At 36.4% G+C, this 19,219-nt stretch overlaps 1 protein-coding gene across 6 annotated transcripts in view; it reads left to right on the top strand.

The window, feature by feature from the left end:
* LOC138315501 (protein naked cuticle homolog 2-like) overlaps nt 1-19,219 on the top strand; it is a 43,087-nt gene that overhangs the window by 9,770 nt on the left and 14,098 nt on the right. Inside the window, exons 1-3 of one of the 6 annotated variants that reach the window (XM_069256566.1) lie at nt 4,022-4,238; nt 6,862-6,910; nt 10,462-10,589. In XM_069256566.1, coding sequence (XP_069112667.1) covers nt 4,230-4,238; nt 6,862-6,910; nt 10,462-10,589 — 186 coding nt within the window. In that variant the 5' untranslated portion in view covers nt 4,022-4,229. Of the gene's footprint in view, nt 1-4,021; nt 4,239-4,304; nt 4,435-4,472; nt 4,612-5,226; nt 5,721-6,861; nt 6,911-10,116; nt 10,260-10,461; nt 10,590-19,219 lie in introns of those variants that run through there. The other 5 variants (XM_069256564.1, XM_069256568.1, XM_069256569.1 and 2 more) reach the window with 5 other exon arrangements.

The raw sequence follows: 19,219 nt of genomic DNA, 5'->3' as shown, positions 1-19,219 counted from the left end.
ATTTACAGTGAATATATTATTTTACAAAAAAGAGGGAAGGTTGAAATAATGAAAATAAATTGACTTCAATAATTCTACATAATTCATAATTATAAACTTATGTATTAATTATTAACCTACATTATCAGAGATTGAGAAGTACTGTATGTTTCAAGCTGCTATGATATAAATATCAATTAATGAAAAATTGACAAGCATCTGAGGCCTCTGGAAAGTGCCCCCTAGATACACTGTAGGTAAGTGTATAAAGATCTTATCTATACAGATCCATATATAAAAATCCTTTCATCCTAATATAATCAGGGTCAAGTGAAATACTCCAGATTTCCATTTTATACAAGGAGTATGCTACTGACCAGGTCTGTCTGAACCCTTAGGGAGTCGGGAAATCAATCTGTTGATTCAATCTGGTTATCCCTAGAGTTAGCAGCATGGCCCTAGAATAGAAAGGAATGAAAATAAACCAGAACGGGTCTGTCCTCTTGGGAGAAGGCAAAAGGAAATACAAATTACTGGTATGGATTGTGTCCTGAATGGGGCTGGAGGGAGGAGAAAATGTCTGATTGATGCTGCAAATCCTTCGATATTCTGTTTCACTGCAGTATACTTATAATGATTTTAGTGTCTGGTTCAACAATCAAAGTTTCTTTTATGTGTATAATATGCTATTACCAACTTCATTAAAATGATATTTTAAAAAAGTGTTTGGATACAGACAGCAGGTGATATAGGAAGTAATATAGAATATTTCTTATAAAAACAAAGACAACATTGATTGTTTAGGTAAGATGAGGATGAGGAAGATTAACGAGATGATATACCTGTAGAGCCAGGTGATTGCAGCTCGGGAAACTAGGGATCTAGGATGAATGGAAAGGAAATCTAAGTCCTACTTCTCTGCTGACAGAACCATTAATCTTTAGGTCGGAGGCTATTCATGGTATTAGACTCTTTCTATAAGCATACCTGATATCAGGGTAGGCGATCAGTCCGCGACTGATACAGATACCCAGATAAGGTAACAAACTGATTGTGATAGGGAAGTCTTTAAAATCTTGGGTTTATGAATTCATATTCTCATCAGGTATAGTTGATACAGATGAAGAGGAGGTCAGATGTTGTTTGGAGTAAGGATGGATAATGGAGGGTGAAATTAATCATGGTGGTGGGTGGTTAAAGACACCCCATGTGGGGTACCATATTGTAGACTGAGGGCTCAGACGGTCTATTTATAGACTCTGGAGAGATTAATGGTCATGGAAAGTACATGGACACCCAGAAAGGGAGACAACCCAGACCATAGGTTTACATTGATTAATGATATATGGAAAGTACATGTGACAAGGGGAGACAATTTAGACCATATATGTAAAGATAAATGATACAGGCATGTTAAAGTACATGGAACCCAGCTACCTGTTGTAAAATAGCTAGCTCAGACCAGGTAGAAGTAGCAGTTTGGAGAGTAAAATTGTCAGATGAAGCAACAGAGTCGGAGGGAATACAGGATAATACCTACTCGTTAGAGTATCATTAGGTGACCAATCAAAAGTTGTCAAATTGATTATGGTAGTTATCTAAGGGAGATGTCCAAATTATTCTGATTTTGATTTAAATTGTCATGTGGACAACACATCCTTTATTGACTATGTATTTGTCAGAGTAAAGATGATATCTACCCTATATAGTACAATGATTCTACCATATATGTCCACTGGATCATGAGGCAACTTACTTCACTCAAGGGAAACAACTTCACTCAATTTACATTATTTAGAAATAACTATGTGCACATATAATGTCACAATTCTCTGACTGTTTGCAGAGTTCCAGTAAAGTTACTCTGGCCCTATATCAATTTGATTTTGATAAAAATAAGCAGCAGTTTATGATGCTGAAATATATGTCTACCTCAAAATGTAGTTTTTATACCTCGCAACAATGGTTGTATAGCAGCTCATGGACTAATTGTCTCTGTCGTTCAATTGTCATCATAATAAAGGACTTTGTTTCATCTCCCATCCGGTCATCTGTAACATATAAAGGTACATAATTTTATTGGGAGAATCAGTTTGTACTAAAGGCCTATGAAATCTTGATTAGTCTGGGTCTCTTTGGAAAATGTCCTTATTACAGAATTTTACTTGGATGTGATTGTCAGAAATGAAATATTTATATTTCTGGTTTTGAATTAGTTGTATGGAATATTAAGGAATGACCAAGGTTAATTTCATTCTGTCCGAATACCCTGAATATTATTTGGCTGATAAGCCATGCAGAATTATCCAGGAAATGACATTACTATAGTTTAGCTGTGTACTCTGTTGTGAACCCATGTGTATAGGGACAGGGGTCGAAGTAATTGGCATACAAATGGCGAAATTGGATGATTCAGTCAGACTGTCTGCAATCAGAAATAAAAATTGATCACTTATGGAAGCATATTTATGATGCTACTTCAAAAGATGTTGGGCCCTGTGGCGGTAATTTCCTGTATTAGTATTGCTGACCCGTTAGACCTGAAGGGACTATAACTGGTCGTGTTGGGAGTACTTTGTGGGTAGTCATACTCCTGAATCAATCCGTAATGACCAAACACACCAGTGTCCAGGTCCGTAGGTAAATGAATATTACATGTATCAATCTGTTTATACGTTCAAAGGCCAGTGGATGGATGTGACTAATTGTAGACAATGAAACCTTCCCCTAAGTGACATATTCTGCCTTCTATATAGGAGAGTTCCACTCTATATCAAAGCGGTTGAAGTAAGACATTACCGGGATTATGAGGTGGATCTTTGTCGTTAGGGGCCCTCTGCTACATTACACAGCGTTACACAGCGGCATGTTTGACTCCCTGCAGCCATTATTCATCATTGTGAGGCAAAGTGTCTTTTATGGGGTGTTAAGGATTTCATGGTGTGGAGAACAATTGTTATGAGCGAGTGCCCATTGTTATTTCTTTGCATGCGATCATCCCAGACTGCTTCCACATCATGGTACAGAAGTGATACTCTTTTATGTAGTATGGAAACCTGGATGTACTTCCTGGGGCAATTGAGTCAAATTGAAAAATTATGATATATATATTATTATTTTTCAAAAAACTTAATGGTGAGTTTCACAGCTTTTGGAAAACTTGAAGTTTTACCTGCATGTTGTAGCCAGACTGCATGATGTTGTCCATTAGTTATGTGTCAAAACTTGAAGTTTTACCTGCATGTTGTAGCCAGACTGCATGGATATTGTCCATTAATTATTTGTGTCCATGCAGGTGATTTGATCATTCTATACATTCAAAATCCTTCAAAATTCAACACATAGTGTACGTGTTTGGCGTTCAAACCTTAGATTGATTTGGCTGCTATAAGGTCAACCTTTTTTTAAACTTTTATATAAAAATATTTATTTTTAATTCCTATGAATTAAATAATACATTTATAAAGATTTTAAAAATTATGATATATGTTTGTCAATGTCAATTGAGTATCATTAATAGGTATATAATATAAAGCTTTTGCTTTTATTGACGATCGATTGAGATTAATTGGTGCGAGATAATTAACATATGTTCAACTGACCCGTTATTGGCAGCATACATGGAGATTTGATGAGGAGGCGTTCTAAGTGACAGGTATTGACAACACCTACTCAATGAAGAATGACCCATAGACTGACCAGTGTGTCTATATCCTCATTAGTATTGACTGATCAGTGTCTTACCTGTGTACCTGCTGATTACAGGTAATTACAGGTGAAACAGGTGTGGGATGATAAAGGCCCACTGTCAGTCAATCTGGGTGTTTGAATGGCTATAGATTTGTCATGAGTGTCTCAAGTCCGCTCACTTGTTTTATTTGTTTGACCTTGTGTATAGGTGTGAAGGTCATCTATCAGTGACAAGGGACTGTGGAATATAGCTCCCTAGGGGGCCAGATCAGTGACCCTGGGGCCAGACAAAAAACAGTGTCAGTGAATGACACTATGTAAACTTACACATAGACTTAGGGCATTACACCTTCTTAACACTACTAAGTCGTAAAACAGATGTTGTACCAGTCATTGAACTGGGCAGTAGTCATCAAACAGAGTGGACAGTGGACACCTTTTATATAAGTGATACTGCAATCAATACATTGGTCAGTGTATAGCTGCTAGCTAGCCAGTACTGACCAGTGAGCTGGGCTGTCAGTGTGTGACACTGGCACATTTATGATTCTACAACCAACATGTACAAGGTAGGCTAAGGCATGTGTAGGTAAATATTTGGAGGTGTATACTGTGTCAAACATAAGGTAAACAAATATGTAATAGGAACATACACCTCTGTGTTGCTCATCATTTCTCTTACTCAACACAAACAATCGTTTTTCTCGGACGGTGGGGATGGTAAACAACATCGGGAGGAAAAACAGATGGGATTTGCGTAGTAAGGTAGGCATGTGTTAGATGGAAACGATAAAACAGACAGAGGATTTCGTAATATTTTGAGGTATATTTATTTGGCATTCTATTTGTCTTTGTGTAACACACTACTGGTTTGTAAACCTTGATGCAGGGAGGGATATCTGTTTTCTGGAATTTCTTTGGTATTTGATTTACGAGAGAAAGGTATGTATAAACGTACTTTTGTGTTAATTTGTTTAGAAGTGAAGTACTAGCAGAAGGAGTAATTTAGCATTCCGGGTGACCTGCCATCTTCTGTAGGGCTATAATAACCACTGAGGGGAGATTATATAGTTTTCCTGAGGAGGACATTATCATAATTACATACTGGACAGAGTAGATGAGATATGTAGAGATCACAGTTATTGGTTATCTTTATAAGGATCAGTATACAATAGTGTTAGCTCACATAGACTCTGAATTCATCAGTATAGGCTTGACATCACCATCATTCTCTTAGTCTTGGTTGACACACACAAAAACACTCATGTCAACATGTGTGAGGACAAACCTAGGTATATACCTGTCATTAATGTAGCGTCATCATGTGTGAGGACAAACCTAGGTATATACCCGTCATTAATGTAGCATCAACATGTGTGAGGACAAACCTAGGTATATATACCTGTCATTAATGTAGCATCAACATGTGTGAGGACAAACCTAGGTATATACCCGTCATTAATGTAGCGTCATCATGTGTGAGGACAAACCTAGGTATATACCTGTCATTAATGTAGCATCAACATGTGTGAGGACAAACCTAGGTATATACCCGTCATTAATGTAGCATCAACATGTGTGAGGACAAACCTAGGTATATACCCGTCATTAATGTAGCGTCATCATGTGTGAGGACAAACCTAGGTATATACCTGTCATTAATGTAGCATCAACATGTGTGAGGACAAACCTAGGTATATACCCGTCATTAATGTAGCATCAACATGTGTGAGGACAAACCTAGGTATATACCCGTCATTAATGTAGCATCAACATGTGTGAGGACAAACCTAGGTATATACCCGTCATTAATGTAGCATCAACATGTGTGAGGACAAACCTAGGTATATACCCGTCATTAATGTAGCATCAACATGTGTGAGGACAAACCTAGGTATATACCCGTCATTAATGTAGCATCAACATGTGTGAGGACAAACCTAGGTATATACCCGTCATTAATGTAGCATCAACATGTGTGAGCTAGGACAAACCTAGGTATATACCCGTCATTAATGTAGCGTTGGAGAACCCATACAGTATCAGAGAAAGTATGTTGGAGAACAGTCAGCATCAGAGAATTTTGTCACTTACCTATGTATCAGCATCAGATGATTATGATAGTATAAGTACATACATTTGTATAAACACTGATAATTTGTATTGTGAAAGAATGTATATGTATGTATATTCAGCTTAATTAAGTTTTCAGCATTTTCATGAGTTAATTATTCAAATATCGGTTAATTTTTTGTCTTTGTCAAAATATTATAACTATCAAATGTATATTAACTCTGATGAAGCTATATAAATGTACCGAATGTTGTGGTGTAACTCATTTTCAAATGTATGAAATAAATCCTTGAATATTAAAAATGTATGAAATAAATCCTTAAATTAAAAATGTATAGAATAAATCCTTAAATTGAAAATGTTTTAAAAAATTTTATAAGAAAATATCTTCTTTAATGTTTTCAAATCTTAATTGATTGAAATATTAATTTATCAAGGATCACATTTAAAAATATGACGAAGCCGCATTTTATTTGATGTAATTTATCATAATTCTCATTATGTAATATAACTACCTAGATGATCGAGAGAGTGGAGATTATATTAAGAGCTGAGTATATATAGGAAGCACGTGACTCGGTCATGGTTTCTGTCTTTAAAGCTTTCTACATGGTTACAAACTGAAATCCTTGGATTTCAGTATATAGTTTTCTGTAGATTTACATTATTCAAATAAGGAAACACGAGAACTGGTAATATTCCCTGGTATCAGTTGTAATCTTGGCAGGGACACTACACCTCTAACCCAGAGTATTAACTGGGATTCTGAGTTTCTGACATTTGTCATGAATCTAATTTTAAAATGTTGCCTTTATAAGTGTTTTGACATTTGGGTGGAGAAGTATATGATATATTTGATCATATTTCAGCCATCTGTTGTGGGACATTTCAGATTTGTTTAACCTTGACAAGTTGTGTGTAAAGACAATTTGGTAACGTCACTAGGAATAATTGTGTTAACCTTGTCGATGGAATATTTACATCTGGACGGTAAATGCATAAATGGCTGTGGATAATTAATCTAACTAATTGGTTGTTTTGTATGTGTATATACATGCCTTCTACATGCCCTTCTGATTATCTCATACTAATACTCTCCATTGTCTTATGTCTTTGCAGGAATTATCAATTAGTATAGAAGACAATTCCACCGGTATGCCGTTACGAGGTGAGTAAAAGAATGTACGACATGCGGACATAATCTTTACTCTCGCTGCACCTGCACAGTCTAGTGCATATAGAAACTTCTATCACACACATAGACACACAATTAATCAGATGGTTTTCTACTCTGTGTAAATAATATTCTTACGATGGGAACCTCCGTTAACTTTTATGTAAAAGAATATTTCATGTCGAAAAGTTCAATGCATTTACAGCCTTGAGGCAGTCCTACTTTTGATTATTTCCCTTTAAAGTTTTGTATCGATGAATCTGTTTTATGTTAATTGAATAATGTTCCAGTATAATATCACAGCTCTGAAATGCTCTTTAAAATCAATTAGATTTCTTATTGTTACCTGATTCATTGTAAGGTAACACAAAGTTGACCTTTGGTAATTAACCCAAGGTCGGACAGATTAGTTGTAGGTTAATTCTTATAACAATAGGCCAATTATCTACATACAGGTGCCAGCTGAGTAACCTTATATATGTTGTTAATAAGGAAAGCAGGTGAAAAAAAATGAGCTTTCACTAAACATATGGTATATAGGTATAATCATAGGTATCAATTCCGGTTTATAGATGCAAACCTGGTACAGTAATTCAGTATCTATGCAAAATGCAGAGTTTACAGCAATTAAATCAAGTTAATTGTATGAAGGGAGGCGGATAAGGTATCCAAACACTAACCCTCGACCTCTGGGTCCCGAGTTTGAACCCCGTTTTGATTGGCTGATTTGACAAGTTACTTGTCTAAAACTTCTTCCTCTGGGTATTAAGTTTGATTTTCATTTTGGTAAGCAAGTGGCAAGGTTAAAAAATAATATCTTATAATTTAACTTAATATTACAAATATTTCACTCATGAATATTGACCTGTTAACTTATAACTATGTGTAAAAAAAAAAAAAAAAAACATGTAGAAATGGTGGTCATAAATTAAAAATTTAGTTTGACCCTCACATCAGCCATCACTGTATCTTGATAGTGGTAGTAAATGGGGTTGTAAGTGTTGAAATGCAGGTGCACGATATAGATCTGCGTTTAAAATGTTTTTAACGACTTCTGTACTCAGTGTTCGAAAAATTATGACAGATTTATGGTAAATTTAGTACAACACACAAAAAAATGTGTATTCGTCCCACACAGTGCCCTTAATGTTACTAAGGATGTAAAGATGAGGTCACGCCTGCAAGGTCAGACACATTAAAGCTAAATATAGTCATTTCATTTTCAAACATTCTTAATTACATTTGCATCAAAGATTTTTTATAAAAATAATTGAACTGTTTATTAAATTGTCATATGCTGTAAGTCATAGTTGAAAAATGATGATTGTATTAGAAACAATTTCATCCCTTTTCTGCATTGACTTGTTATTTATTCATTTTCAAATTTTGTGAGTATAACCCTAACAGCTGTTAGAATTTATAAGGCCCATTTTATAACTGGGTTCCCATAAAGGGACCCAGCTTGGTATCTCATTGTGAAAAAAAAACTATTTATAATTCTAAATGTATTTTGATTCCAGATTTAGCTTTTTACCTAAATTTTTATGTAAACATGCAATATTGATACCTTTCATGTCCAAGTCATTTAGTCGATGGTTAAAGGGCTTGATTTATTTGCTTTCATTCATTTAAATAGACTCTGAGTGAGTTGTAAAGAATAAAGCTGTATATGGTTTAATGTTCAAGATAGGATTGTGGGTATATTCTTTTGAAGTTTAAGATACCGTCTAGTTACATAACGGTGTGTTCAGGAGTTAATCTGAGAGATTTATTGTTGAATAGTGTGTAAAACCCTCATGCACTCATCTTAACGAGATTCTCATTGTAAAAATACAGGTATGGGGTCGATCGTTTACTTACCTGTAAAATTTCCTTTATATAGAAACATAAATAACTAAAATGTTTCATTGAAGAGATTAAGGCTTAATTGCAAAAACACATTTTGTGAATGATATTTTTTATGTGAAAATATTTACTTTGAACATGGAATATAGGATAAGTTCATACTCAAATGAGCGACATCACAGCCTGTTTTGTTTGGGGACTATCTCGTATGTGTTTCATCACGCAATTTTACCATCAGAGACCAGTGTGAACTTATGTTACATCAGGCCAACTGGACGATTTAATTGTTGTTTTTATAGATATACACACCCACAAAATGCAGAAAAAAATAGAAAATAAGAACCAAGACTATTAACACATGACAGAAACTCGTTTTACCATTCATGATATTGTGGAATTTAAAATGTACGGTATTAATAAAGGTTGGAAAATAATCATGAGTTACTGCAGTCATATGAATCATACATTCGGTAGTAATCAGCAGTTTTCTTTATTTCTAGTCTTCAGAAAATGATTAAGATACCATATTTACCTATACTGTATTTGGTGCCCCATCAATTTTTTTTTTTCAAATATTCAATTATTGAAATTATGAAGTATTTCTAATCATTGGATGACACTTCTAAATCATTCTATATTAAGGTTCTTAAATTTTATAATCATTAACAGAAATTCAGTTTAGGTATCAAGTCCTCTGAGTTGAATTAAATGGTTTACTTCATATTTTATTTTTAACTTTAAGAATTTAAGTCAAAGGTTATAAATGACAGTTTTTCACTAAGTATCTTTTGATAATTAATTTTTTAATATTTTAGATGACATGGGAGTTTAGTATTGTCAATATAAATAAAAATTGTTATTATCAGAGTATGTGTTTAGGTGGTCGAGTCTGATATATCCAACTTCTGGTACAGATACAATTACAGATGGGAAATACTAATTCAATAAAGGATCAGACGGGGCTCCGTACAACACACAAAGGGACATAACTGGAAACAGATGCCTGTGATGTCACAAATTTAGCTTTTAGAAAAGGAAATGAAAAGGAGAGTTCTAAAATTAACTGATTGTTATGGCTTTTATAATCATTCGCTCTATGGTCCTAACACTCTTTATATTTGAGAAGAATGCTTATGAAGAGTTTTTGTGAAATCCTGGATTAATAACTACATGCTCCCCTTGGTAATGATTAATAACTTGCTGCTCCCCTCTCTCTGGGTGCTGGAGGAATGATGAATGACTGTGAGGTAATGCGATACACCCACATTCTATTTGAGTTTCTCTCTCTCTAGTCTGGCCAGCCAATATTCCCAGTAGGACTGGCTGTTACACTAACCCCTCCCTCTGCTCTGTTGACCCAGCTGTACATTGGGCTATTGATTTTACCAAACTTCCTCCCCAACATCATCTCAGTCTGAGGTTCAGCTGCTGAAGGCAGACCGTTTGAAATTTGAAAACCCAGAACAGCAGGATGTTTGCATGTCATCTTTATTTTCGAGTAATGCTTTTTAACAGCATGAATAATCACTTGATACCTCTGGTTGAGAAATCTCACACCTTTTTCGAATTTCCGATATTCGACATATTCGTGAGGGATAAAACCTTGAGTGGTAGAGCCAATATAATTCTAACATTGGTGTTATGTTACCTTGTTTGTGACATGCTAGGACCAGGCGTGTAATAATTCATGTTTTTTTCAGTTGAGTTACCGCCTCAAAAAATGGACACAGATGCCAGCAAAATTTTAGCATTCGATCAGGCAGAGTTGGACAAGAAGGAGAAAGGAGAAAAGGGAGATAACAAAGGGGACAACCGATTAAACATCGAGGTAAGTCTTTATGAAGATCGTCGTATCATTGCATTTGTTAGCTGGATAGGTGTAGAATTCATTGACACTAATTTAACTTCAGAACAACAGGACATGCCTATAAAGAGTCTATATGAATTCACAATAATATCAATATTATTGTAGTATTTCTTGGTTTTCATTAAATAAAAGTGAATGAATTAAAAGCTGTTTCTTTCGAGATTGTTTTCAATCTTATGTGAAATTTACTTAATAGGAAATTGTAACCCTTAAACTTAATGCAATATTAAATAAGGTTTCTTCAGTATGAAATACAAAATAATGGAAAACCCATTTGTGATGTAAACTGATATATCAATCATGATTTCAGATAGGTTTGATAATTGATGAAAATGAACTATAAAACAAGATCAGTGTCAGTTCATGTGTCATAGAACACAGTACTATACAGGACAGTTCAGTTATAAAATGGCTGACTTTTTACCCACAAGATTAAGATAATCAAAGAGACTACATGCTGTAGGGGGATTTTACTAATCAATAGCCTGAAGGCCGAAGGAATTTGTTGGGATAAAATCTGTTCCCTAGATAGCCATGTTAGGGCACTCTGATCAAAATTGATTAGCACGATAAATGTTAACTTGGTCTCATCAATTTAATTAGGAATAATTGTCTCCCGAAATATTCCTAGGAGGTTCAGAGGACATGGTCTATTGTGAACACTGTACTACATTCAGAAGAACTTTTAGCAATACCAGTTTAATAAAAAAAAATTAAACCTTGATATTTATTTACAATTTGATCTTATGTGAGTATTTTACAGCAATATATTTCATCAGATTATCAAATAATAAAAATGTCAGAAATGGGTTATTTTTGTTTTGTAGATAAATGTGGAAATACAAATATGCTATCATTTCTTGTAATTATGAAAGTGAATAAGAAGAGAAAGGGATAGAAATATCTATTATCTTTTAGTTGTTAATTACTACATGGACGAAGCTGCAGAATGAGAGAAAGGGACAGAAATAATATCCATAGTGTTTAAACTGTTACTACATGGACGAAGCTAGCTGTCCCAAGCTTGTACTAGGTTGGTGGTGGTCAAAGCTAGCTGTCCCAAGCTTGTACTAGGTTGGTGGTGGACAAAACTAGCCGTCCCAAGCTTGTACTAGGTTGGTGGTGGACAAAGCTAGCTGTCCCAAGCTTGTACTTGGTTGGTGGTGGATGAAGCTAACCGTCCCAAGTTTGTACTAGGTTGGTGGTGGACGAAGCTAGCTGTTCCAATCTTGTACTAGGTTGGTGGTAGAACGAAGCTAGCCATCCCAAGCTTGCACTAGGTTGGTGGTGGACGAATCTAGCTCTCCCAAGCTTGTACTTGGTTGGTGATGGACAAAACTAGCCGTCCCAAGCTTGTACTAGGTTGGTGGTGGACAAAGCTAGCTCTCCCAAGCTTGTACTTGGTTGGTGGTGGACGAATCTAGCTGTCCCAAGCTTGTACTTGGTTGGTGGTGGACGAATCTAGCTGTCCCAAGCTTGTACTAGGTTGGTGGTGGACGAAGCTAGCCATCCCAAGCGTGTACTAGGTTGGTGATGGACGAATCTAGCTGTCCTAAGCTTGTATTTGGTTGGTGGTGGACGAATCTAGCTGTCCCAAGCTTTTACTAGGTTGGTGGTGGACGAAGCTAGCCATCCCAAGCTTGTACTAGGTTGGTGATGGACGAATCTAGCTGTCCCAAGCTTGTACTTGGTTGGTGGTGGACGAATCTAGCTGTCCCAAGCTTGTACTTGGTTGGTGGTGGACGAATCTAGCTGTCCCAAGCTTGTACTTGGTTGGTGGTGGACGAATCTAGCTGTCCCAAGGTTGTACTAGGTTGGTGGTGGACAAAGCTAGCTGTCCCAAGCTTGTACTTGGTTGGTGGTGGACGAAGCTAGCCATCCCAAGCTTGTACTAGGTTGGTGGTGGACAAAGCTAGCTGTCCAAAGCTTGTACTAGATTGGTTGTTGATAAAGCTAGCCGTCCCAAGCCTATATATGTACTAGGTTAGTGGTGGACAAAGCTAGCCGTCTTATACTTAGCTGTATGTTATATCTTTACTGTGGTCAAGCGTTACCTGTAAACATTGAAATAATTAAAAACGGAAACATGAATATGTCAGGCTGACAGGTATATGGTGATATGAATGGGATGGTTAGAGCAACATAAACCTTTTATACGACCATGACCTGCCTTTGTAGATCTTTGGTGTTCAGACGGACTTGATGGACAAAGTGGCTCCAACATAGGGATGTCATAAAAAAAATGGCCACAAACTTTGACCATTAGACCCATCAAACAGTTTTACTGACATATTATGCATGTGATTTTGTGATGGTCATCCAATATCAAAGCTTGACCAGTGTCACCAATGAGTGGACACTGTATGACCTCTACATCTGTCAGTTTATTATGAGAAGATAACTCTAACTGGTCTACTAATATCGACCTTTCAGGACTTTTTCAAAAATTTGATAGTGTAAGCTTAAAATGAGGGTTGGTTTTATACATTTACAGAACAACCCAAGATAACATAGATGGAATAGGTTATCATTCTTTTGATCTCAAGTTGCAGAAGTTGGAGCATTAAATTTGTGATGAAATATATATTTTAAGATTTTAAAATCAGAAATTTGTTTTCATTAGAAAATTTATAAAATATTGTACCTGAGGAAGGCAATTAAAATAGAAAAAATAATTCCATAATGTATGATTTTATGCCTAACCAGTTATACATGATTACAATAATGCTCAATAAATTTTTGATTTCGTCATTAAAGAAAGGACGGGTGAGTGCTTTTTATGACACTCCTCCCCCTCATATTTAATAATAATTATTCAGATCTTCTCAGCATCAGATAAATACAGGTGTGAAAATCAGGTAATTGCAGTATAATCGCCATAGCTCGTTAATTGATTATTGGTCTTTTATATGTGCTACATTAATCAATACACACAGTATAACGACCTTTAATTTGCTGTTTGTCGCTGTGTATTTTGATTCTGTGCGAATAGAGCATTTACTTGCTTGATTATAGCTGTTTATAAATACCATTATCTTACAAAGCGAGACAAATGAGGCATTTCCTTTTGTCAAAGCCGGTAAAACAGGTGGACGAAAATGAATGCTTTGATGTTGATAAAATCGAAAATGGTTGATGATGATGATGATGACCCGAGCATTCTATGCAGTGAAGACCCTAAGTAGCGCACAGTTTGTACCTTCTATGGACACAACCATGGGAAGCTTAATGATCTATATGAGAAATTGATTAGTATCTAAATTACCTCTACCTATAGTTTTACCTAGACATGCATAAGTTGTTGATTTTAGCTGATATTCCTCCATAGTTGTACCTTTCTTAATAACTTGATTTATAAGAGAACAATCATTAAATCTCATCTTTACTAAGTTTTGATAATTATATTGGCGCATTAGGAATCCAGAAATTTACTATAAATATTACTGATAATGTAGGAGATTTAAGACAATATTTTTTCAGCGTATAAATATCCTGTAATTGTTGATGGGAGAAACAGGTAGTTGTTGACAGGTAAATAGCTCTAGTATATCCAGGTATTAACTTCTGTCGGAGCTGTTTATTCATTAATTAACAGTGTACACATAGAGATGAGAGCTCTGCCGACCCACGCCCAGGCAATCAGGTGTTTACATCTAGATCGTGTGACTGATTGATTTCGGTGAGGAAATTGTTTTATGTGCTGATGAACCTTAACGACAGGTATTCTGCCTTTGATGTGTCTGGCCAGGTGATGGATGATCAAGATCTGTGATTAGACTCGCTTTCTTCAACTCTGATCATTCAGCACACTTACTTTACCAGGCAACAGTATGAACACTTTTCTTACAGAACCTACGGCTAATGTAGAGCTTGAAGGGAGCTTAATTAAGCATACCTCAAGCTCCCTTTCATAGTGTGTGATGCAGAACTCACTTACACAGAACTTAGATATTTTCCTTGAAGGAAGCTTATATTTAAGCTTATCTACCTGACACAAAGTTAAAAAGCATACCTAACTTACCTAGAGCTTAAAATGTACCTCCTTTGAAAGGGCTTCCTTGCACAGAGCTTAAAGCATACATTACTTAAGACATGAAGCAATCTTTCTTATACCTTCCTTACACATATAGCACAAAGCCTATCTCCATGTCTCTAAGGAGAATTATTTTCTTCTTGATAGAGAAAGTAAGAGTATATTTCCTGTAATGATCAAGAGCTTTAAAATTGGACTTTCATGCATGCACATGTACCAATAACACACTTGTGCAGGTACATGTAGCACACTTGCACATGTGTCATTCGTGCTTCTTGGATAAAGTAGAATTCTTTATTCTCCCTGAAGATTTCTGACCAAGATAAGCGTTAGCCACATTGCATGACCATCCAGCTGAGCCCATCTGTAATATTGATGTTACCTGGTCTTCATTAGGCCACTCTTAAAGCACATTCTCCTGTACACAAGTTGCACTTTTATTAAATCAATCTGTTCATGGCATTATTTACGGAAATGTTGGTAAACCTCAAAGTTACCTTTAATGAATGTTGTAAAAACAGCTCTGGATGCCAGGGAAGATTATGCAAGATGGAATTTCCTCTAAATCATTATGTAGAAAGTGAGATCTTTTTAAAAAATTGAAAATTGATGGTTGTTTCACATATATCTTCTATCTTAACTTTGATGTGTAAAAGTATTCAGAATAATTATCATGGCCACATATCGCTACCACATATTTCATTTCAACATCGGAAACTCCGCCAATATTGTGTTGATTATAGTTGAGTGCGTAATGGCCGTTTAATGACGTCGTGTTATAGGTGCTAAATATGTCCTTACACATTGGTTCAGGTTCTTAAGTTTTCACAATTGATGTTCTAACATACAGAGCAGTTTAGCCTGACTTTATGGCTTTTTAAATTGGAGATGTTTTAATGTAAATGTTTCAATGGTTTTGTAGAAATATATGCGGGTGTACTTACAATATCATTAGTACCGTCCATTACTGACGTGTGAATACCTTTGTAATGACTGTCAGATCTCATGAGTGTTAGAGTCATTTGTACATGTATACATAGTAATTTTTGGCTGCAAATTCTGAGTTTTTTTAGTTTATGTATTTCATCCAGTATTGTTCATTTTAAGAATTGTCGTCTTGGTGGACAGAGGAAATAATTGTCAGATTGTGCTTATGTGCAATAAAAACCTATGGTCTTTTAAGGTTTGTGTGGTTTTAGTGAATGAAGAAATATTAAGTTCTCAAAATTGCCACAGAAAGTTAGCCGAAGAACACTATTTACAGGCAGTACCCAGAGTAAAACTACTAGCCTACAAGTTACCCACACTTAGACACAAAAAAAATGTCTGTTTAGGGTTACATTGGCAAAAAAAAATAGGGTTGGTCGGTCTGGAGAATTAAAAAAAAAAAATTTAGTGTCTTTCACTCTAAAATGATGGCCGGAACTGTAGTCTGAGATCAAAATCCAGACTTTTAAAAAAAAAAAAATTGTAGAAAAGTGGAAAAAAAATTAGGGTCGGGGGTAAAAAATTAGGGTCAGTCAGGTAACCCTAAACAGACATATTTTTTTATTTGGCCTTATATTTGAGACCCAGAGGAATAGAACTAAGAGCTACTTAAATATGAATATGATTTGTATTTATATGCTTTGTTCCCTCAATATAGATGTGTGGAAGTGCTAAAGGTGTTATCTATATAAAACAAACAAGGGCAGATTTACACATTCTTTACTCTGATGATATAACTGATATATTTCATTCCGTAATGAGAACTAGAATTTTATCTTTTATGTCACCAATTTCAAGGAGATGCATTTCACAGGAAATTTTCATATTTCAAAAGAATTTTATAGGGTTTCATTGGTGTGCCCATCTGCTGCCTAGCTGTAAGTAATATTTTCTAAACACTCAGGTTTCTCCCTTTGAAGACAATCCTGACATTATCACAATCAAACACTCATTTCATTTTTAAACAAACGGAAAATGGCCAGATTTTTTCAATCATCCTTCTAACATGACATGCACGCTTGTTTCATGTGTTTCCTGTTAAAGGATCTGGTCCTTTGATTGTAAAGTTTGTATTGTGTTTCTAATAACAATACAATAATCTATCTGGCTTTGTACTACACAACACCGCCCTATGACTGCAGCTCTTCATATGTCACATGGCCAGCTTCCAACTCACATACTTCTTTATTGTGAGTTATCAAAAGGGGGTGGTGATATCTAGGGTACAGGGAAGGCTGATAGGGTATCAATATCTAGGGTACAGGGAAGGCTGATAGGGTATCAATATCTAGGGTATGGGGAAGGCTGATAGGGTATCAATATCTAGGGTATGGGGAAGGCTGATAGGGTATCAATATCTAGGGTATGGGGAAGGCTGATAGGGTATCAATATTTAGGGTATGGGGAAGGATGATAGGGTATCAATATCTAGGGTACAGGGAAGGCTGATAGGGTATCAATATCTAGGGTATGGGGAAGGCTGATAGGGTATCAATATCTAGGGTACAGGGAAGGCTGATAGGGTATCAATATCTAGGGTACAGGGAAGGCTGATAGGGTATCAATATCTAGGGTATGGGGAAGGATGATAGGGTATCAATATCTAGGGTATGGGGAAGGCTGATAGGGAATCAATATCTAGGGTACAGGGAAGGCTGATAGGGTATCAATATCTAGGGTATGGGGAAGGCTGATAGGGTATCAATATCTAGGGTACAGGGAAGGCTGATAGGGTATCAATATCTAGGGTACAGTGAAGGCTGATAGGGTATCAATATCTAGGGTATGGGGAAGGATGATAGGGTATCAATATCTAGGGTACAGGGAAGGCTGATAGGGTATCAATATCTAGGGTACAGTGAAGGCTGATAGGGTATCAATATCTAGGGTATGGGGAAGGATGATAGGGTATCAATATCTAGGGTATGGGGAAGGCTGATAGGGAATCAATATCTAGGATATGGGGAAGGCTGATAGGGTATCAATATCAAGGGTATGGGAAAGGCTGATAGGGTATCATGATTTAGGGTACATGGAAGGGTGGTTGGGTATCAAGATATATGGTATAGGGAGGGGCTGATGTGGTGTCAAAATTTAGGATATCGGGTGGAGCTGCTGGGGTATCAAAATTTAAGGTATAGGGTAGGGGCTGCTTGGGTATCAAAATTTAGGGTACAGGGAAGGGCTAGTGGGGTATCACAATTTAAAGATAAAGGCAGGGAGGGGCTGCTGGGGTATTAATATTTAGGGTACATACAGGGAGGGGCTGCTGGGGTATTAATATTTAGGGTACAGGCGGGGAGGGGCTAGTTGGGTATCACAATTTAAAGATAAAGGCAGGGAGGGGCTGCTGGGGTATTAATATTTAGGGTACTTACAGGGAGGGGCTGCTGGGGTATTAATATTTAGGGTACATACAGGGAGGGGCTGCTGGGGTATTAATATTTAGGGTACATACAGGGAGGGGCTGCTGGGGTATTAATATTTAGGGTACATACAGAGAGGGGCTGCTGGGGTATTAATATTTAGGGTACAGGCGGGGAGGGGCTAGTTGGGTATCACAATTTAAAGATAAAGGCAGGGGGGGGGCTTGTGGGGTATAAAGATTTAGGGTAGAGGGATTGGCTGATATTTAGATAAGAATGAACATTATTTTAGCATTAACATTTACTTGGCACATGTGGAATACAACTTTGGAGAAGATATTAAATTGTTATAGGTGTACATACATAAAAGTTTCATCTGTCTCGGAATGTGATCTTCAAAGAGTTATGTATATTAGAATATGATTGTTTGTAGAGATGTTTGGATGTGAGTGGATGGGTGTTTTCTCCACTAAGAGGTAAAGTAACAGCTGTATTCCGGGATTGTCCACATTCCACTTTAAGAGTTGTGCGATATCTCTGTGATGACTAACGGTTTCAGTGGCTGTCTATAAGGTTTGGGCCACCACGAGTTCCTACCCCCTCTACCTGTCCAAAGATATCTCTGTCTGATAGTGCAGAGATAGCCAATGGTATGTGACTTGTATCTCATGTTTTTGTCCAGGTATCTGACATTTCGGTGAGGATAATCACCTCCCATTCGTTAGGAAGCTGATGGGTGCTAGGAGCCATAATAAAGTCTGTCCCTCACCCTCTGGGCTACTGATGAACAGGGAGAACTACAGTACAGAGACAGGGGCTGTGTGCTGTGTGTTTTGTGGTGATAGCTATATGGATATTCTATCTGATAAGAAGTTGTTGTTTGGTCCTAATTGGTAGAGATTCCTTTGTTTCACTTTGACAAAGCTGATGGGGTTCAAACTCCGATAAAGTCAGACTCTATCCTTTCAGTATACATATACAGAAGTCATAACTCTACCCATATTTTATCAACAAAAAGAATAACTTTTCATTTGCTGGTGTTGAAGCTTAGGTTCCAAAAACCATAAAGTTTGGCAAATTGATAAGCCAAAAGTGATGCCAAATATTACAGTAAGGTAGCACTAAAACGTAAGCATCAGTCAGTTACCATTGGAGATGAACATACAGCCAATGAAAACACGAACAGAGTAGGCCATTAGTAGTAG

This window comes from Argopecten irradians, chromosome 2, assembly GCF_041381155.1.
Source record: "Argopecten irradians isolate NY chromosome 2, Ai_NY, whole genome shotgun sequence".
Classification (NCBI taxonomy): domain Eukaryota; kingdom Metazoa; phylum Mollusca; class Bivalvia; order Pectinida; family Pectinidae; genus Argopecten; species Argopecten irradians.
Note: the sequence above shows the minus strand (reverse complement) of the source record. Positions and strands in the feature narration are given on the sequence as shown.